Raw genomic sequence first — 22,011 nt, 5'->3', positions numbered from 1 at the left:
TGAGGGCGACTGCGAGGTATTAGGGTATTACAATGATGGCAGAATTGGATCCCTTCTAGGGTTTTGCCCGAGGGTTTATATGAGCACCCTTGGTTACCGTTTTACAAGGATAAGCATCGGGATTGGCACAAGCTAATAGGCCGGATGGGCCCTAACCTACTCTCCAAGGAAACTAACACCATGGATCCTAGGCCAGTCGGTCGAGTGAACTCCTCCTGGACTTTGTCTCTTGAGCGAGTGAGCTTGGTGATGGGCCCCCAAGGGCATATCCCCATCACTCATGTGTTGAAAAAGAGTTCAATAAATAATCACACATTCCAAAAATATGTTTGCATGTATCAAAAATATTGTCATGTAACTTTTTAAAAAAAATCATTGTATGTAAAAAAATTGTAGAAACAAAAATATCTTCACATACAACAACAAAAAATCTTGAATTATTACACAAAAAATTCTGGTGTTTTTATTATAAAAATATGTTAATATTTTGAAAAAAAAATGTTGTCAAGTTCCCAAAAATAAGTTTTCATATGATTCTCATAAAAGTGTCCATATATTTACAATTCACATGTTTCAAAAAAAGTTCCATGATTCTCATAAATGTGTCCATATATTTACCAAGAAAGAATAAAATAAAAAATATGATCATCTAAATATCTTCATGTGCCGAAAAAAATATATATGGTCATGTATTTATCTTAAAAAACCAGAGAATGAAATAGAAGCAGAAAAATAGTGAAGACTAAAAATAAAAACGAAAACGAAAAGGAGAAATATGAATGGGCCGGCCCAGCCTAGCACGCACGCAGGCGACCCTGACGGACTGCTGCTCGCAATAAGCGAGTACCCTCGGCTTCGTGTCCCTTCTGGCTTTCCGTATTTGGCCTCGTCGATCTCCCAATTCCCCATTCCAGGCTGCACCTCTGCGCTAAAACCCTACACGGGCACTACCAATCAGGCCTCGCCGGAGCTCCCTCCCTTCCCCCGCCGCAAGGCTAGGCTCGCCATGTCGCCCACCGCCACGGCCTCCGCCTCCGCCTCCGCCTCCGCCATCATCGCCCAGACGTCCAGCGGGTACCACCACCTCAAGATCCACGGCTACTCAAGCCTCACGGCCCTCCCCGTCGGCCATCGCCTCAGCTCCTGCCCTTTCACCGTCGGGGGCCATCTCTGGAGGATCGACTACTACCCCAACGGCGACCGCGAGGAGAGCGCGGGCCACATCTCCGTCTACCTCGTCCTCCACGACAACGTCACCAACAATGTCACGGCGCAGTTCCGATTTGGTTTCGAGAACAACAAGAAGCGCGCGCTCTTCTTCCTCAACAACAACAACAACAAGGTCAAGCCACCGCCGCCCGCAACACCTGCGTACAGCTTCGCCAGCCAGGGTGCTCTGGGCTACCCAAAGTTCGTGCACCTCGGCGCCTTGGAGAATTCCAAGTTTCTCAAGAACGATTCCTTCACGATCAGGTGCGACGTCGTCGTCATCCACAGGGTCCGCGTCGAGGGCAAGGGGAGCGCCGACAAAAAAGAGGCTCCCGAGTTCGTCAAGGTGCCCCCGCCCGACCTGAACCGCCACCTCGCCGGCCTCCTCCTCGCCGAAAGGGGCGCCGACGTCGTGTTCGAGGCCGGCGGCGAGACCTTCGCCGCGCACCGCTGCGTGCTCGCGGCACGGTCACCGGTCTTCAGCGCGGAGCTCTTCGGCTCGATGAAGGAGGGCAACACCGCCAACGGCTCCGGCTCGGTCGTCCGCGTACACGACATGGAGGCGCAGGTATTCAAGGCCCTGCTCTGCTTCGTCTACACCGACTCGTTGCCGGAGATGGAAAAGGAGGAGGAAGATGTCATGTGCCAGCACCTGCTTGTCGCGGCGGACAAGTACGCCATGGAGAGGATGAAGCTGGTTTGTGAAGACAGGCTCTGCAAGTACATCAATGTCAGCACCGTGGCCAACATCCTCGCATTGGCTGAACTGCACAACTGCGCTGGGCTCAAGAGTGCGTGCCTCCATTTTCTCACCTCTCCAGGGAATCTCAGGGCAGCCATGGACAGCGATGGCTTCCACCATCTAGCCACAACCTGCCCCTCGCTCCTCAAAGAGCTCATCACCATGTCAGCTCCAAACTAGTGTGCACCACCATGGTGCTATCCTCTGCTTCCTCCTACACGTATATGGCATCGCTTATTTCTCATGGTATATATATGACTACTACATCTATCCTAAATTTCCAAGGACTCATCGCACATTAGCTTATTACTCAATCTTGCCAAGAATCAGGAACGATACTATTCATGTTACAGTTTGCTGGTTAACTCTACTATTAGACCTGCAATTTATCTGTCTCATGAGTAATGCAAAGCACCTGTATCTCACCTGTTCCATCAGGAGATCATATATTTCTTTTCAGCTTGTTCATGGCATATCTACATGTATGCATCTTACTTCCAAGAAATGATTTGTTTGGAGATAGATACTCCTGATATAGGGTAGTCCCAGTGTTCAAGATGCTGCTTCATTTAGGGTAGCCCCCTCTGTCAAAACCCTGCAAAATGAGTAGTTTATATTTGTTCTTTAAACCTCGTTAGGCTTTCTCTTGATTCTTTGCCCCTTGTGTCGAAACCCAGAATTTGCATATCACAGCTGAAGAAACTGAGATATCTTATTGAGATTGCTTCTTAAGAGGGTCTTGGTGGAGGATGTGCTGATTTAAAAATGGGGAGTATCATATCCCTTGTGCTGTTCATTACAACCTGACCCTCCGTCGTGAAAGAGTTGATCACCATGTTCTCAACTCCGTAGTTCAGTAATGTGCAGCAATGGTATCCTAGACGTCGCTTATTTTATCCTAAATTTCAGAGGAGTCGAAAATTAGTTTTACTTTCCGTCTCCATCATTGCATATGTGTGATCTTGCCAAGAATCAGGAATGATGCTGTTCAGGTTATTAGTTTGCTGCTTAAAACTCTATTAGACCTACAATTTATCTCTCTGGTGAGTATTGCAAAGCAGTTGCGCGTGCATTAACTGTTTCACTAGGAGATCCTATTTGCTTTCATGTTGTTCATAGCATATCTACATGTATGCATGTTAATTCCAAGAAATTCTTTGTTGGCGGCTAGTTTATATTTGTTCTTTACACCTCGTTAGACTTTTTCTTGATTCTTTGTCCCCTGTGTTGAAACCTAGAATTCACATATTACAGCTGGAGAAAACTGAGATATCTTATTGCCATTACTTATTGAGAGGGTTTGGAGGAGGATGTGGTGATTTTAAATGGGAAGTGTCAGGGAAACACCCCGTTAAAGAACTGCGCTTCTAGGATCATCCCTTGGGGTGTTCATATCCACTTAACTTCCGCAGGTTAACTTGATACGCGATCAGACAAGACATGGGGCAAGTTTAGCCAAATTAGTATATCTTTACTATTAAATTGCAATAGGTGGCTGCCTGGTGTCACAACAGGCCAAAGTTTTTTTTCTGACTCCTAAAAATCCTAGGCCCAATATCTATGAATACGGATCTATTACGTCGCACCTTATACCTACGTAATTCTGTGTGGAGCGCAGCCTACCGAACTCTTTCTGCAGCGTCGGGTCGCCGGTTTCCTACCATGCAAAAAAAAAAGGGTCGCCGGTTTCCTGGCGCATGAGGAGTCCAATCCGGATCAAACCATCCTACCTAGCTACGGCTTGCGCATCATATTTCTATATATAATGGCCCAGATGTAGATCGATAAATTACCGGTTAAACTCGTGGCAGCGGCCGGGTCGGCCTCGCTACAGCGGAAGACAAGGTGGCGGCGACGGGTCCCTGCACTACGACGTGTAAGGGAAAGGTCAATCGATTAGTTCAGTTCAACAGCCGGCGTGAGGCTTGGCCAACACAGAAGTTAATGACCAAAAATAGCAGCGATGTGTGCTGCAGCCCGTCAGGGTTGTCTTTGTTCAGGATCCATGCAAATTTTTGATTAAGACGAGGCGGCCGCGGGGCGGGAACAGCAGGCGGCAGCCCTCGGCCTCGACGGTCCTCCTCCAGCCCGACCACGACCAAAGTGCGGACGAGAACGATGACAGCCACCAGCCAGCGTTGTGCGGGATTCCCAGCACCGTCGAGAACTCGAGGTCCAGAGCCAGAACGGGCACGTCTAGCATGCAGCGTTCGTCCCACGTCCGCTCGGGACGGAGAGAACCGAATCCATCAGAAAATCATCCTGGGCCCTCCCAATAAAAACCGGACACGTACGTTTTGTTTTGTCTGATCGTCTGTTCGTAGCCGGAGAGCTCTGCTTAGATACGTCAATCGCCCGATATTACTGCAACGAGGAGCTCGACTACTTGTGGCGGAAGAGGCGACCGGGAGGTCTGGCCAGCATCGTTACCGTGTCTCGTGATGATCGACCTCTTGCTCAGATGAATCGTTGCTGCTGTACGCAACGAGATAAGTGAAAATTCTTGATGGAGTATCTGAATATCGATAGCTCTTAATGATCCTTCCTCAGGAAGTATGTGGCTTGCAAAGAACATGCGTCTTTACAGTTTTCTTTCTCTTGTCTCCCTGGCCTAGAACCAAATCAGAGCGGATGATCCTATCCGAGACTTTTTTTTGCTCCTTAGTCTGAGCACCTAGCAACGTTGGGCTGCATATCTTGGTTGTTGGAGTTCGCGCTACACAACCGTCTATGGACCCATTGGCGGACGCAGCGGGGGGGGCCGGGGGGGCCGTGGCCCACCCAGAAATTCGCTGGCCCAACTTGTACCCATGAAAAAAAAATGAAAAAAAAAGCCCGATTGAGCAAGCCCACCCTGGAGCCTGGAGCCCTGGAGGAGTCCTTCGATTCCTCACTCCACCACCAGTCTCCACGCGCGTCCCGAGCCTGACCGCAGCCGCCACCCGCCGGCCGCCGCCCCGGCCCCGGCCCCGCCGCCGCCCGCCGCCCCAGCCCCGCCGCTGCTGCTGCCCATCGGCTCCGCCCAATCTGGCGCTCGCCCGCGGCCCGCCCAGCTGCGTCCGCCGCCCCGCCTCTGACTCTCTGAGGCCCTCGCTGTCGCTGCTGCCGTGCCGGCCGCCCGGCCGCAGCACTAGCTGACTGGCACCGACGGAAGCCCGCCCCGGCCAAGATACACTGCTGCCTGCGAGCCTGCGACCAGAAGTGAGAGGCTAATTTTGCTATTCACTATCCAATTTGCTATTTGCATATGATTCTCTGTTTGTATGAAAAATTGTTATTTTCATGTGTCTATGTATCAAATTATCAATGTATGTTAAGTCTTATATGATGAAGAACACATAAAATTGTTAAATTAGTAATGTTTGAATGTTTCAATTGTGTAGAAATGAAGAGAAATAGCCAAATTGCGCTACTTTTTCAGAAACAAGCATCAAAGAAGATTGCATCTCCGGTCCAATCTTATATTGTTCACGATGAAGAAGTTGAATCCGATGTTGAGAGTGAGATTGATATTGAAGATACAACACCACACCCACCCTCACCCCAACAACCAAATGCAAGGTCATATGATGCTCACTTTTGTCCATATGATCCGGGGGACAGGATTCCTATTTCAAGTTATGATGTTAATATTCAAGATGATGTTTGGAGAGGATATATCCTAAAAGGTCCATGCCGACCATATGAGCATGCTTTCCCGCCAACAAAAAAGAAGGGCAAAAATCGACACTTTAGTATATGTATTGAACTCCAATGCAATGAATTTATCTTGTATATTGTTCATTACTTCATTATGCAAAGGTTTTTCACAATTTGGGGGTGCGCAAAAAAAAAATTGAGGTGTGCCCCCCCTCCAATTCTTTCCTGCGTCCGCCACTGTATGGACCATGGCCGATTCAAAAACTTTCTACAGGAAAAGACTTATGAACAGACACACAGAGCAACAATAATAAAGAGAAGTAGCAACAGTGAGGGTGCTAAGCTCAAAGAAAAGGCTGAATGCCATATAAAGTTCTCGGTAAATAATTCAGGGTGATACAGCTGAAGGAAAGATCAGAGAGCATCACTTAGCTAAACAATTCAGTGATGAAACTGGATTGGCTTCATGGAAAGCTAGGTGCCTTTTAGTTTCTCTCCATGTTCTTATGGTCTGGATTAATTTTCTAATATTTCAGAAATTGATAATAACAAGCTCTAGCTATTTTAGTGAGTAAATCGCAATCAATTTCTCCAAATACATATTTGTGATAAGCGTTCTTAGGATTAGATTGTCATACGAATTTTAAACATATGAATATCGCTGATTTTATTTAAGGCGGCCGTAGCAACGCACGGGTTTTGTGCTAGTACTTAAAAACTGGGAAAGTTATGCTCCCTCCCTCCGTTAAACTTATCTGAAATTTGTATAAATTTAGATGTATCTAGACGGCTATTTAATTTGTATAAATTTAGATGTATCTAGACACTAACTAGTATCTAATACATCCGAATTTTGAAAAAAAAAATCAACATTGTTTCATGAGAAGGAGGGGATATTTAAGTAATATCTATCAAGGAATATGATGAGGGACTTTGTTTCATGGAATTTCAATAAGAATTAGATTTTTACGGTCAAATCTGCCTATCATAGAGAGTGGGATCACCAACATGGCCGAAAACTAAGGACAAATTTGTTTGGTTCCTCGTTTACGTGGCCGGTGTGGGAAATAATTTGGTTATTGAGGACTCAAGTGAAAATAAAGATCCGGTCACGCCTTGACGCTATACCTCGCAATGGGGTTTTGGTAAATAGATGCATTGTGTATGTTTCAATATGTTCTTTATGGATGCTAGACTCTGAGAGTATCAGACATGCATATTTTCAATGCTCGCGGGTAAAAGAAATCTTGGAGCATCTCGATATTTCGATGGTGATTCAAAATGCATGCACTATGGACTCGAAGGCTCCTTTTCGGTACTAGTTGACCTTCTTCTTACGCAGACGGGGACTGCTACCATCTGGTATGTTTGGTGGGAACAAAGAACACATGGTGAAATGATCCGTCAAAAGGTTCGTACAGCTCAAGGTATTACCGCACTAGTGACTAACTACGCCAGGTGCAACTAGGTCGGTCCTTAGAGACGATCACGGTTTCTTCAATGCAGGTAGGTTTTGCATCATTCAATAGATGCAACACCTCTTCATGATGGCACGACGCTAGCTGAATCTTTGAGTTGCAATAAATTGATTATAAATTCTGATTGCTCTGAAGTGATTGAGGTGATGACAGATCGAGGCAATACCTACGTGGCTACGTCCCTATGCTGCTGGATATGAGAAGTGCGTTGCTTTATGTAGGGATTTTGTAGATGTTGTTTTTGAACACTATCCTAGGGAGGCCAATATGGTGGCTCATACTTTAGCTAGCAAAAGCTAAGGATTGTTTAGAAGGAAGATTCTCCTGGGTTTTTTGGTTGATGCAACTTAAAACTATGTATCCATGTTTCCAAAATTAATTAATGTAAACCGCCATGATGGCTTTCCCTCAAAAAAATGTATATCTAATTATCTCCTGCATGTGATAGCACGGGTAGTGTTACTAGTCGCCTAGTGACTAGTGTGTCTATCTAGTCCGACACAGTTCATGAACCCATGAACTTTCTTTTTTTGGGGGAAATGGAGAACCCAGGAACTTGAATTCTCCATATGAACCCATCGTGGCAGCATACATTGGGCGATACCAAACCAGTGGAATTGGTGGGAGCAAGAGGCCACAATCGAAGAGAAAAAAACGAGTGAAGGTATAAGGTAAATAAATGCCACTTTGCTGGGTTTTTTGCTTGTACGTACAAGCCATTGGTTCAGTGAAACAACAATTAAAACTGATAGAAACAGATTGCTTTGAAAGGTTTAAATGTCATTTGTTGTGTTTCAACACAAGTTAAGCACGCTTCCTGTGACAGGTCATGTGTTTTTCCCGTAAAGGTCAATGGATCCTATTTGAAACCTTGGATTGCCACTGGATTCTCTTGCACGTAGAAACCGAAACCTGCCAGAGGTGAGCAAAACCTTTTTAGGTGCAAGGAAAAAAAATATAACGCACCACATCTATACCAGCCAATATTATAGAGCCTACCGAAATGCATTTGCCGTGTATCTCTTGTCAACAGCAAATGATTTCCTACAGAAACGGCTTTCAAACATGACAGAACTCCGAGGATCAATAGTGCTCCAGGTAGATCCTCCATCTGCGCTCCCTTCGAGAACCCTGCAACATAACATTTTAAGTCACTTAGAGAATATTTTCGACAATCCAAAATCCTCAGAATATCACCAGTTCGAAAATTAAAAGCTGGCACAGTTTGTAACATATCTGACATCGACTTCAATTAACAATGTGAAAATCTTAAGTAGCAAGCAACACTTTTTTCTTAACAACTTAAATTAACAATCTTGTCAGTTAAACAGCAATTAAAAATGATAGAAACAGATTGGATTATTCTCTGATTAATTGAGAACGGATATGTGCTCTCTTTTTTTATAAGGGATGGCAAGGGGTCATTATCTTATATAAGCAGGCTATCTCTAACTTATGGTGTTTAATATGATTTAAATATAATCTAATCCTCGCAAATCCTAAGGATATGTGTCTGTAGTTGAGATGGGACCCCAACTTGGCCTGGTGACCCCTACAGGGCTATGGGCCGACAGGAAATCATGAGTTATTTTGCATGCATAACATAAAGGATAAAGCTTGATTATCATCAGACAAAAAAAATCACATCAGACAACCAAGCAAATTTAACTTGGAAGTTCACATGCAATGCTAGATAAAGCATGTGTACAAATGTCAAACTTTAATACAAACTGTATTTGTATCCTGCAAGGTACCAAAGTATCAAGAACAGGTGTTTTTGTTATCATACCAGTCCATTGGATCCCTCCCTGGAACATCATTAGCTGACATCAAATCATATGACTCCAACTCGCAAGTTTGGCCATCATCCAATTTATATATTAGCCAACATCCTGCATAATGATTTTGTTAGCCAATATAGCAAATCAATAAAATTTCACATTTGTAAGCATTTGAAACAATTCCACTGACGTTCTTTAATACAGCATGAAAATTCTGCGGAACATCAGCACAACAATCGACCAGAGTACCAGACACTACTACCAAAAGTTGATAATATTGGTGGTGAGACTTAGGAGCAAAAGGTTTTGCCATCTAGAACTTGTTGATGGAGATTGATGAAATTCCGCAACGGTTTTTTAGAATAAACTCGAGACATGTACATTCTAACTGACCCCATAAGATCAGTTCCAAAGTTCCAAATGGATATATCCATCTGGGACACGAATAGGTTTGGAAGTAATGGAAATCATTCAGATGTCAAACTTCTTTAGTTATCATGATTGACAAAAAATATATGGCTCCACCTAGGTAATAAGGCCCCACGTGGTTGCGCACTACCGTTTTCATCAGATCATGTTAAGATTGATTGTGCACAAAAAGTAATGTTGCTAGAACTAAATTACCTTTGGCTCCGTCAGGTTCTTCCCATTTGGACAGGCGAATTCCGTCAAATGCCGCTGTTGCCTGAAATGATTTTACTATTTTAGGGAAAATCATGAGAAGATATACATATATATAGAAATGAACAATTAGCAGATTTGCAAGACATACAATTCCAGCTGGGAGTTGCTCACTACTTGCAAGGACTGAACCTGAGCAGAGCCTATTGCCTCTTGGGAATTGATGACCTTTTGTGTAAAAGATATTGTTCTTATAGTTACTCAGTATCTCATCAACTGCATCTAGTGCTACTGGTAATGCTAAGGATGCGTGTATTAGATTTCCATCTGTAGCCACAGATCGATCTCCATCAGTGCCTAATTCCATTTTCAAAGAAATAGCAGAAAGCAATCTTTCAGCAAAGGGAAGTATATCCTCAAAAAGTTGTTGTGATTTTTGGTCCAATGTAACTCTCCTGCTTCTGAAGTTGGCATCTTTAAGATTTTGCATCAAGCTCCTCAGTGTGTCAAAAACTTCAATAATTCTTCCTTTAGGGATGTTTGTATCACAAAAATGAGAAAGAACCGCTGAAAGAGCATCATATATTTTTGAAACATGAGCATCCACGCATTTCCGAACAGGACACGATGAGCAACTGAGTGAGTCTCCTTGGCCCAATTCTAACCTTGCTGTTCTCCATTCCACAGAACCACTTTGCCTTCCAGGTAAAGATATGTTGTTGTTGACTTCAAGATATGCAGCTTTGGTAAGCTCCTCGGACTCTTTAATGTCACGGTTTTCTATGGCTGAGAGTTCATCAGTTGACAGTCCACTACGACACTTCCCAGTTATATTCAGTAGAACAGCTGAAACTGTATCCTCTGAAGTAATTGTTCGCCTAGAGAGAACCTGAAATGTAAATGTGTGTGACACGAGATAAATAATGAAAACAATTTATAACAAACAACAAAGGTTACCCACCCCCAACACAGGCCCTAACCAAGCGAAAAACTATACCTCGTGCCACTTTCTGGTGTAGCGTTTTGTTACATCGCGTACTCCATCTTTTGAAATAGCAATGGCATAATCTAACTTCTTGCTCCACCTAGAAAATCCATGCAACACCAAATCAGTATGCAGTAAAAATTAGACAAATTATCAGATTAATTGTATGGCAAATTGATATGCAGAAATCACTTGGGCAGAATTATAGTACCCTTTCTCATACAACAATGGATTATCATAGACTCCTTCGCATGGATCTAGGTGCATCCATCTAAACATTCCAGAGGTGTGGCATTAATAAAAGGATAACAGAATACTGCAATAGAAGGAGCAGAAGGTTAAACTAACCTCCCATACAAGTTTGAATAACATTCTGTCCACACATGATCAGTGAAATCCAGAATCTGTAAAGTAAACAGTAAGCATGCTCAATTTATTGGCCACAGTAGAAATAAACAGTTACAGGTTCGTTGTTGCTCTACACAGAACTGTAGCAGAACTTAAATTGCCTTAAAAAAAAAGCATATTTGGTTGAACTTGACTAAGAGGAAGGACTAGTCACCAGTGGACCATATAAACTCAGGACTAGTAACACACATACAAGAGTGGCAGCAATACAGAGATAGGACGAGCACTCGAATAAATGCTTTTTGGAGAAACCTAAAGCAACTGTGTTATGTGCATGACTATAATAGGCAGTATTTAAACAAATAAAGCATATTATTTAAGTAGAAAATTCAAGAGAGTTAAAGATAAATTTCTTTCTTGAGGGTCATGTTATTTCCCTTTCTATAAGGGGCACCCCCATATACAAATCAATCTGCCAAGTTAAACAATAAGAACAGTTATCAATTTCTCCTCCCTTGTTTGTCATCCCTAATCTATGTTCTACTGCCAAGGATGCTTACAAACTGAATGATGAAACAGAACTCACAAGAAGCAGAGACTGGAACCATTTTCACGAGACATAAATCAGTCACGAGTCTAGCCTGGTGTTAAGTATTTCAGTGGCACATATCATGATAAAAAAGAAATTAGCTCCATACTCCATCATCATGGTCCTATGATGAAGAACACAGATTGTAGTAGTGGGAATACTAGAAAGATACCTACCCGATTTTTTTAGTTTAATATTATCAATAGTGTATTAGCTGGAGAGTCCAAAACAGTCCTCATGTGGAGAAGTCTAGTTCTTAATGAAACAGGTTTGATCCTCTAAAATAAAACCGTTTTTATCTTCTAACATGATTCAGGTCCTATTAATCAAACATGCTGCAGAAAATACATATCTTGATTTATCATATTCAAATCTGTAATCTGGAATTTAGGGTAGAAAATCTAAAATAATGGCATCCATATTTTATTAATAGGATCCGCATAAGATTCAAAGGATTGCAGAAACAGTTGTTTGGACAGGGAATCTGAGCCATACTTTTCGTGCTGACAAATTTAGTGAACAAATAGTGTGTACAATTTGATATTCAATGTCACCCTCAAATATGGATGAATATGTAAGATGTGAAAGGCAGAGACAGGGAAAGACAAAAGGGTGGACCCATTTGACAAATATGGAATCACTATGCTGAAACTATAATCCTTTATAGCTAAGATGAATTTATGAGCTTCATGAAACTAACCAAACGAGCTTCATATCCAAAAGCTCGACAGTAGAATGTGAAGCAATTTGCCCACTCTCCACAACGCCCTTTCCTAGTTTGTATAAGCTTCAAAGCAAGAAATATCAATTCCCAGTTTGGTTAAAAAAAACACTCTACCTGGATCAAGAGACTGGGTCAGCTCACTCATACCTTATATGGATCATTGTACCTTGGGAAACGGGTGATGCTAGAACAATGGTTGCACCTAAAAATAGAATATGTCAGTATATGCAAATGAAGTTCTAAGAATATTGATCGTGTAGCATCAGCTGAGAAAGGAGATAGAGTTAGAATACAAGTACATTTATTCTGGTATTATAGTTATAGGATCTTATGATATCTTAATCCTATGGGGCCATTTCAGTCCAGATACTAAGTAGGATCTAACTCAGGAGTCAGGACCATACGGAAGTGATCTAGTAGAGCCAATGATCTTTATAATCACATTTTTCTAATAAGCACGCTATCATACTCATAAATCCTGACTATATCATCTTGAAAACTATCCTCCCTAGGATCCTGATCCTGACAGCCTTTATTTGTTCAGATACAGATGGCATTTGGAAGTGCATCAAGGATTTGTCTTATGCTGCAGTTACAGTCCCAGGGTAAAGAAATATCCGGAATGATGCTTGACAAAGGCCAAACTGAAGCAGATGAAGTTCCACCTTATAAATAATAACATAGACATGGAATGGGAAAATGGTAGCAACATAACCAGGGGTCAACTTGGGCACTACCACCCATTTAAATTAGATCTAGCAGGATGGAGGTCCAAAACAATACAACATTGACACAAGATGCATCTGCCATGGAACAAAATTCCAGATCTGCATGGTCCGCACATCAAGAGAACAAAGAAGACAGATCCTGGCGTGAATAGTGACGGATTCTAATGACAAGCTTCCAATCATATTAAAAAGCAGATTTTGTTTTGTTTTTCGTTTCTCGGCATGTGTGACAAATTTGGATCTGAAATCATGGTTAATGCATACTATGTGAATGTTGTTAGAGAATATTGGAAATTTCCATTACTTCTTGTTCCTGTAACATAAGTTGTCTCACAGATTACACCTAAAGGGATAATCTTGCCAGAGTTGCTCCAACAGTAAACAAGTTTCAGTTACTAGAATTATGATTTACTTGTATATCTAATTGCATGCTATTGAAGGAAACATGAACCTTCTAAATTAAATTCGAATTAAGATATGAAATAAAATTCAACTGCTACCTATAGATCTCGACACGTGAGGCACCAAATTCAATCTCCGAGGGAAGTGGGTTGCCCATTCCAACCATAGATGTCTCACGATCACAGCTGTCACAAGGTGCGGCATTAACCCATCTGCAAAGATAAGCATCACTGTTAGATAATGAAACGTATGAGCTCCACTGTAGGCTATTCCATCACATGCACAGACTGTGCACTGTGTACGGAGAATCATGAAAGTGTAGAAATCCAAGTACAGACACTCAGAAAGATAGCTCCAATTTTATCTTTGCTTGAAGATTAGATAAGGATAAGGCAATATTTTGGTTTGTCGGTGTTGGTTTTTGTTCTGGTTTAGCCTCTGTTTTGATCTTATCTTCTATTTATTGGTCATCCCACTGTTAGTGAGTTGTAAGTTGTTCTTTCTCGGCATTCTTCTACTGATAAGAAATGACAGGTATTTTACAACGTGTTCAGGAAAAAAAAAAACTATCTTCCATAGGCTAAAGTGGAGCCATGCAAATACCACCAGAGTTATTCATTAGGGGCGTAGTGATCATTCAGTCATGTTCTTCTTTGATTGACTCCTTTGACGGCACTGTTTAATATTTCAAATAGCTAATTTTCAGAAAATAAATTCAAGGTCCCTCTTTATATGTTTCAAAACGGAGAAAGTAGTGCCAAAGAGTATACATGATAGCAGATACACAACACTCATCATTTGAAGAAAGCAATGACTGAAAGCTGGGGCATGAGAGTGTTTCAGTAACCTGAATGATTGCTTAAACCAGAAAAGCAATTGCAACAGAAAGGCATGATCCTCTTCATTTTTCGAAGGACTGAAGGTCCCTTCCTACTAAAAAATCTTGTGTAAGAATTTCTGTCAACACATCTATTCAAACATAGAATGTAACATAGCAATCAACATAATTACAACAACAAAATATCAAGACGCAGCCATGGTGTTAATCTGCAAGATAGCAGTAAAATACAACAACCTTAGAGCCAAACTTGTAACCAACAAAGATATTCTTTATCAATAAATTCAACAAAACATGACCATGTTGAAAATATTGAGAAAATCAAGCTGAAAACATAAGAGTAAACTAACAGAAGGTCAGAAGCAGAAATGGAAACCTTGGCCAGTGAGATCAGCGCCTTCTCCTTAAGTTCATCTACTGGAACAGTTTTCAGTGCTGCTTCCTGACGCATTGGATCCTCATACTACATCCAAAAAAAAGTGTCAAGAGACAAGAACCAGAAACAGCCAGAATATAATGAAATGCTTTGCAAACGAAACAAAATCCTGTTACATACCTTCAGAACCTGGCGCAGGTATGGCTCAACTCTTTCTCTGAACATCTCTCCTCCGTCATTTTGTATGCTGTACTGCTGTAGTAGAAGTGCCTCTTCTTCCGCCTAAGAAATTTTCAAGAAATAAGCATAGTTGGAATGTTGAAACTGGTTACGACATTTTGGATTGAAGGATTTTCAAAAGAGTTCTGCATATCTAACCCGTAATGAATTTTTCCTATAGATGCCTTTTGGTTCAAAGCAGTGAAACCTTCAAAATCCATAAGGCATTGTTTAGTGTTTTTATAGGGATCGGTCGCCCACTCCCCCAGCGGTTTAACCCCATCCCATGAAATCCCCATTACACAAGGGAGCGTTGGTGTATATTGGGTCTTGAGGAAAATACACTAGGGTCTGAGGATAAGTGGGGATAGCACCGACCTAATACACGAGAGACAAACAGGCTTTTGGGGACACGTCGGGATTTGGGATTAGACCGGGATAATCCACATAAATTCCTAAAAATACACTAGTACCAAACAAGGCCCAAGGGTTTATTTCCTACACCCAAATCCATAAAGCTCCTCACAAGAGGTTAGACCTCTTGGAAATTTCTCTTTGTATATCTGGCATGCACTCGGTCTCTATAGAAAAAAATTCATGTGCTATCCTGTTGTGCAACCAGATAACTATTAGCAATTCCCGTGGCATGTCATGACATTCCATTCCTACGTTCCAAAATGCCCTAGTTGGACTTATCTCTCGTTTCCCCTAGGCAAAGTAGTTGAACAAGGAATTACTTGATTTCATTGTCATCCGCGTAATACAGCTATTCAAGTTTGAACATGCGCAGCTAGACTCCACCAAAATCAAGCATGCCTCTGCTCATTTCCAATGGCCAATCAAACAAAACCGATCTCGAACAACTGTAAACAGTACAAAATCCATTAAGGCCATCCAAACCGCAGTGTCCATATTTCACCAAACTTTTGTTGCTCCACCTCAGTATCTCACCTGCTCTTTCCCCAGTAGGATAACAACACTTAAACGTCCCATTTCCACCTAACAACCTAGATCGGGGCAAGTTACTCGACAGATGAATTCCCACCTGGTTTAAAGTAAACCTGAGCTAAATCTAAGCAAATTATGAACACCAACAATCCTGTAACAGCTAAACCAGAATGTAACCAAATGCAGCTAATTTGGCACCCGTTTCATCCAGTGAAATTCCAACAAAACCAAGTCACCCTACCCCCAAATTATCACTGGTCAACTCCTAGTCCAATTCTGAATCGCACAAAACAATCAGCTACTGCAAAGGATGTCAACTAACCTGAAACATCCTCGCGAGCTCCTCGTCGGACTTCTCCTGCGCCCTTGCCGCCGCCGCGGCGTCGGCGTCGTTCCCCTCGTCGATGGACACGAGGCGGAGACCTTCGGAAATGGACTCCAAGTCGGTGCCGTCGTCCACCACGGACCCATCCGCCTCCACCACGATCTGCACGGGCATACACCGCATCAGAGAAGAGCGGCAGGATGATCGCGGGGTGTGTGTGTGGTCGGGGCGGCGAACAAACCTTCTGGAGGTCGGGCGGGACGGAGGTGAGCGAGAAGATCTGGAAGCGGAGGACGTCGAGGCCGTCCTCCGTGTCGTACTCGACCGCGTGCTCCTCGCCGGCGGGGGCCTGCCGGACCAGGAACCTGCGAGACACCATGTCCTTCTCTCTCCGTGGACCACGTTGAGGTGGAGTCCAACTCTCAAACGGGTTTGCGTGACAGGTGGGAGGCACTAAGGGCATGTCCGCGCTTCCGGATGGGTCCAACCGGACAAAAACGCGGCCCAACACGCGGATCCATCCCTAAAACGGATGGCCGCGGCGTTCGGGACGACCCAAACCCGGTCCAAATCTGGGACGAGTTTGCGTGGCCGCGGACGCCGAAGGCTGGTCGCTCGCGTCCTCCCCTTGTCCGCCCCTGGCCCGCCTATCTTTCTCAAAAAACACAAACCCCTCGCACACATCTCCCGCCGCTCCGCCACCAGCCAAGGACCGGCGATTTGGGAGCGGCGTCGACGCCGGCCACCGTCGTCGAGACGCCGGCAAGCGGGGCGGAAGCATAGGTCGCGGCCCCGCGCTGCTTTTGTCGCGTCGTAGCAGAGTCGGAGGACGCCGTCGCCGTCGATGTTGTCCTCTAACCGTCGCGAGACCTCCCGCCGTTCGCAGGTGCGCCGTTGCCGCCGGAGGTGAGCTCTCGTGCACCGTGTTTCCAGACCGCAAGTCGGCCGAGACGACCATGGCCTGCAGGTCCCTACGGACGCATTGGATGGCCTCCGCCTGCGAGGTGTTCGATGAAATGGGCGTACTGAAATTTGTCCCTTTTCATCTGTAGATCATGGTGGACAGCGACGACGACTACTTCTTCAAGAACTTCATCGACACGTCGTCAGACGAGGAGTCTGACGACGAATTTTTCACGGAGGTTGCGCTGATCATCCACGAGCACATTGTCTCGCAGATCCCCGTGCACCGGGGGTCCTTGCCGGGGCGCGCGGCCGCCTTGGACCGCAAAAGAGAACGCGGCCACGACCAGCTCTTCACCGACTACTTCCAACCCAAGGCATTGTTCACGCCGGCCATGTTTCGCCGTCGTTTTCGGATTTCCAGACCGTTGTTCCGCCGGATAATGGATGGCGTCTGATACGTCTCCGACGTATCGATAATTTCTTATGTTCTATGCCATATTATTGATGATACCTACATGTTTTATGCACACTTTATGTCATATTCGTGCATTTTCTGGAACTAACCTATTAACAAGATGCCGAAGTGCCGTTGCTGTTTTCTCGCTGTTTTTGGTTTCGAAATCCTAGTAACGAAATATTCTCGGAATTGGACGAAATCAAAGCCCGGGGGCCTATTTTTCCACGAAGCTTCCGGAAGTCCGAAGACGAGACGAAGAGGGGCCACGGGGTGGCCAAACCCTAGGGCGGCGCGGCCCCACCCCTGGCCGCGCCGGCCTATGGTGCGGGCCCCCCGTGCCGCCTCTTGACTTGCCCTTCCGCCTACTTAAAGCCTCCGTGACGAAACCCCCAGTACCGAGAGCCACGATACGGAAAACCTTACTGAGACGCCGTCGCCGCCGATCCCATCTCGGGGGATCCAGGAGATCGCCTCCGGCACCCTCGCCGGAGAGGGGAATCATCTCCCGGGAGGACTCTACACCGCCATGGTCGCCTCCGGAGTGATGAGTGAGTAGTCTACCCCTGGACTATGGGTCCATAGCAGTAGCTAGATGGTTGTCTTCTCCTCATTGTGCTTCATTGTTGGATCTTGTGAGCTGCCTAACATGATCAAGATCATCTATCTGTAATACTCTATGTTGTGTTTGTCGGGATCCGATGGATAGAGAATACTATGTCATGTTAATTATCAAGTTATTATACATGTGTTGTTTATGATCTTGCATGCTCTCCGTTACTAGTAGAGGCTCTGGCCAAGTTTTTATTTTTAACTCCAAGAGGGAGTATTTATGCTCGATAGTGGGTTCATGCCTGCATTGACACCTGGGACAAGTGACGAAAGTTCTAAGGTTGTGTTGTGCTCGTTGCCACTAGGGATAAAACATTGGCGCTATGTCCGAGGATGTAGTTGTTGATTACATTACGCACCATACTTAATGCAATTGTCTCGTTGTTTAGCAACTTAATACTGGAGGGGGTTCGGATGATAACCTCGAAGGTGGACTTTTTAGGCATAGATGCAGTTGGATGGCGGTCTATGTACTTTGTCGTAATGCCCAATTAAATCTCACTATACTTATCATGTCATGTATGTGCATTGTTATGCTCTCTCTATTTGTCAATTGCCCGACTGTAATTTGTTCACCCAACATGCTTTTATCTTATGGGAGAGACACCTCTAGTGAACTGTGGACCCCGGTCCATTCTTTAATACTTGAAATACAAATCTGCTTGCAATACTTGTTCTTTACCGTTTTCTTGCAAACAATCATCTTCCACACAATACGGTTAATCCTTTGTTACAGCAAGCCGGTGAGATTGACAACCTCACTGTTTCGTTGGGGCAAAGTACTTTGGTTGTGTTGTGCGGGTTCCACGTTGGCGCCGGAATCTCCGGTGTTGCGCCGCACTACATCCCGCCGCCATCAACCTTCAACGTGCTTCTTGGCTCCTCCTCGGTTCGATAAACCTTGGTTTCTTTCTCGAGGGAAAACTTGCTGCTGTGCGCATCATACCTTCCTCTTGGGGTTGCCCAACGAACGTGTGAAATACACGCCATCAAGCATATTTTCCGGCGCCGTTGCCGGGGAGATCAAGACACGCCTGCAAGGGGAGTCTCCACTTCTCAATCTCTTTACTTTGTTTTTGTCTTGCTTTATTTTATTTACTACTTTGTTTGCTGCATTATATCAAAACACAAAAAAATTAGTTGCTAGCTTTACTTTATTTACTGTCTTGTTTGCTATATCGAAAACACAAAAAAATTAGTTTACTTGCATTTACTTTATCTAGTTTGCTTTATTTACTGTTTTGCACTCTATATTAAAAATACAAAAAAAAAATTTAGTTACTTCTGTTACCATGTCTAGCTCTGAACTTGTTACTTCTTCGCCTGAAGAATTAGTCTTCACTTTTAAACAAGGGGATGAGGAGAGTTTTAAGGATGCTTGGTCTAGAATTTTTACTTCTTATCGTGAAACTGAACCTCAAATGACTCTAAGTTTGCTCCTTAGTAATTTTTATTTTGGTCTTATGGTTCGCTATAGATATGCTTTGGATACTTTAGTGGGAGGAGATTTCCTCCATTGCAATGGGGATCAAGCTTTTAATGCTATAAAGAAGTTGGTTGCATCACATGATTCAGCTAATAATTTTGATTCAGCCCTTATCAGCATTCATAATAGATTAAATACTCTTGAGACAAGTGCATCTCGCTTAAATGAAAATTATGGATACATTCGTAACCGTCTTGATCAAGTTTTAGTGAACTCGAACTTTCATTATGGGATCCTGTCTGTTAAAATTGTTATCGGTGATCGAACTCTTCATGCCTACTCGTGATATTATGTATGAATTTTGCCTTATGCCCGAAAGCATTTATAAATCTTTGAAACTTTGGGGAGTCGATGAAGGAGGAGAAGAGATAACTCTCATTGATAACTCTATTATAATTCCTAAGGGAGTAGCTGCAGGTGTGCATACAACCATTCTTGGAAGAACAATATCCATTGATTATCTTGTTATTGAAACAGGAAAAATCATACTTGGGAGATCCCTGTTGAAACTATTGGGAGCAGTCATTGATGTGGGAAAAGGTACTCTGAAATTCACCTCTATGCCAGGGGGAAATCATATATTCCCTAAACCAAAGGGAAGGAAAAACAATAAGAAAGGTAAGGGTAAAGCCCAAGGTAAGGTTGACGCACCACCCTTCGATAATACTTGAGTTACACTTTCTGCGCCTAGCTGAAAGGCGTTAAAGAAAAGCGCTTATGGGAGACAACCCATGTTTTTACCTACAGTATTTTGTTTTATATTTGTGTCTTGGAAGTTGTTTACTACTGTAGCAACCTCTCCTTATCTTAGTTTTATGTTTTGTTGTGCCAAGTAAAGTCTTTGATAGAAAAGTAAGTACTAGATTTGGATTACTGCGCAGAAACAGATTTCTTTGCTGTCACGAATCTGGGTCTAATTCTCTGTAGGTAACTCAGAAAATTATGCCAATTTACGTGAGTGATCCTCAGATATGTACGCAACTTTCATTCAATTTGAGCATTTTCGTTTGAGCAAGTCTGGTGGCCTAATAAAATCCATCTTTACGGACTGTTCTGTTTTGACAGATTCTGTCTTTTATTTCGCATTGCCTCTTTTGCTATGTTGGATGAATTTCTTTGATCCACTAATGTCCAGTAGCTTTATGCAATGTCAAGAAGTGTTAAGAATGATTGTGTCACCTCTGAACATGTGAATTTTTATTATGCACTAACCCTCTAATGAGTTGTTTCGAGTTTGGTGTGGAGGAAGTTTTCAAGGATCAAGAGAGGAGTATGATGCAATACGATCAAGGAGAGTGAAAGCTCTAAGCTTGGGGATGCACCCGGTGGTTCACCCCTGCATATATTAAGAAGACTCAAGCGTCTAAGCTTGGGGATGCCCAAGGCATCCCCTTCTTCATCGACAACATTATCAGGTTCCTCCCCGAAACTATATTTTTATTCGGCCACATCTTATGTACTTTGCTTGGAGCGTCGGTTTGTTTTTGTTTTTTGTTTTGTTTGAATAAAATGGATCCTAGCATTCACTTTATGGGAGAGAGACACGCTCCGTTGTTGCATATGGACAAATATGTCCTTAGGTTCTACTCATAGTATTCATGGCGAAGTTTCTGCTTCGTTAAATTGTTATATGGTTGGAATTGGAAAATGCTACATGTAGTAACTCTAAAATGTCTTGGATAATTTTATACTTGGCAATTGTTGTGCTCATGATTAAGCTCTTGCATCATATACTTTGCACCCATTAATGAAGAAATACTTAGAGCTTGCTAATTTGGTTTGCATATTTGGTTTCTCTAGAGTCTAGATAACATCTAGTATCGAGTTTTGAACAACAAGGAAGACGGTATGGAGTCTTATAATGTTTACCATATGTCTTTTATGTGAGTTTTGCTGTACCGTTCATCCTTGTGTTTGTTTCAAATAACCTTGCTAGCCTAAACCTTGTATCGAGAGGGAATACTTCTCATGCATCCAAAATACTTGAGCCAACCACTATGCCATTTGTGTCCACCATACCTACCTACTACATGGTATTTATCCGCCATTCCAAAGTAAATTGCTTGAGTGCTACCTTTAAAACTCCATCATTCACCTTTGCAATATATAGCTCATGGGACAAATAGCTTAAAAACTATTGTAGTATTGAATATGTACTTATGCACTTTATCTCTTATTAAGTTGCTTGTTGAGCGGTAACCATGTTTCGGGGACGCCATCAACTATTCTTTGTTGGATATCATGTGAGTTGCTATGCATGTCCGTCTTGTCCGAAGCAAGAGAGATCTACCACCTTCATGGTTGGAGCATGCATGTTGTTAGAGAAGAACTTTGGGCCGCTAACTAAAGCCATGATTCATGGTGGAAGTTTCAGTTTGGACACATATCCTCAATCTCATATGAGAATAATAATTGTTGCCACATGCTTATGCATAAAAGAGGAGTCCATTATCTCGTTGTCCATGTTGTCCCGGTATGGATGTCTAAGTTGAGAATAATCAAAAGCGAGAAATCCAAAATGCGAGCTTTCTCCTTAGACCTTTGTACAGAGCGGCATGGAGGTACCCCATTGTGACACTTGGTCAAAACATGTGCATTGCA

The 22,011-nt window shown here is 43.2% G+C and overlaps 2 protein-coding genes across 2 annotated transcripts; one reads left to right on the top strand and one right to left on the bottom strand.

Annotated features, from left to right (window-relative positions):
• Positions 1-1,006: 1,006 nt before the first annotated feature.
• Positions 1,007-2,131, top strand: LOC124684468 (BTB/POZ and MATH domain-containing protein 1-like). The gene has a single exon (XM_047218775.1). It carries the CDS (start codon positions 1,007-1,009, stop codon positions 2,129-2,131), a length of 1,125 nt encoding a protein of 374 aa, XP_047074731.1.
• Positions 2,132-7,735: 5,604 nt separating this feature from the next.
• On the bottom strand, positions 7,736-16,361 carry LOC124700898 (peptide-N(4)-(N-acetyl-beta-glucosaminyl)asparagine amidase). The gene is made up of 16 exons (XM_047232958.1): positions 16,194-16,361; positions 15,950-16,114; positions 14,641-14,742; positions 14,461-14,547; positions 14,094-14,176; positions 13,345-13,458; positions 12,264-12,318; positions 12,093-12,179; positions 10,804-10,859; positions 10,667-10,726; positions 10,468-10,555; positions 9,622-10,359; positions 9,474-9,534; positions 8,858-8,960; positions 8,068-8,199; positions 7,736-7,980 (listed from the first exon to the last, which is right to left on the bottom strand). The coding sequence occupies exons 1-16, from the start codon at positions 16,329-16,331 to the stop codon at positions 7,896-7,898; spliced, it is 2,154 nt and encodes a 717-aa protein (XP_047088914.1). The 5' UTR covers positions 16,332-16,361; the 3' UTR covers positions 7,736-7,895.
• Between the last annotated feature and the right edge of the window lie 5,650 nt (positions 16,362-22,011).

The sequence above is a fragment of the Lolium rigidum genome, chromosome 1 (genome assembly GCF_022539505.1).
Source record: "Lolium rigidum isolate FL_2022 chromosome 1, APGP_CSIRO_Lrig_0.1, whole genome shotgun sequence".
Classification (NCBI taxonomy): Eukaryota; Viridiplantae; Streptophyta; class Magnoliopsida; order Poales; family Poaceae; genus Lolium; species Lolium rigidum.
The sequence above is the reverse complement of the archived record's forward strand: the minus strand, read 5'-3'. Positions and strand labels throughout refer to the sequence as shown.

Excerpts from the sequence above, each read along its gene's own strand:
- LOC124684468 (XM_047218775.1), top strand. The coding sequence starts at position 1,007 with ATGTCGCCCACCGCCACGGCCTCCGCCTCCGCCTCCGCCTCCGCCATC.
- LOC124700898 (XM_047232958.1), bottom strand. The coding sequence starts at position 16,331 with ATGGTGTCTCGCAGGTTCCTGGTCCGGCAGGCCCCCGCCGGCGAGGAG. Across the intron at positions 14,177-14,460 it reads CGCTGATCTCACTGGCCAAG|GAAGGGACCTTCAGTCCTTC; the intron begins GTTTCCATTTCT and ends ATTTTTTAGTAG. Across the intron at positions 10,727-10,803 it reads TATTCAAACTTGTATGGGAG|ATGGATGCACCTAGATCCAT; the intron begins GTTAGTTTAACC and ends TGGAATGTTTAG.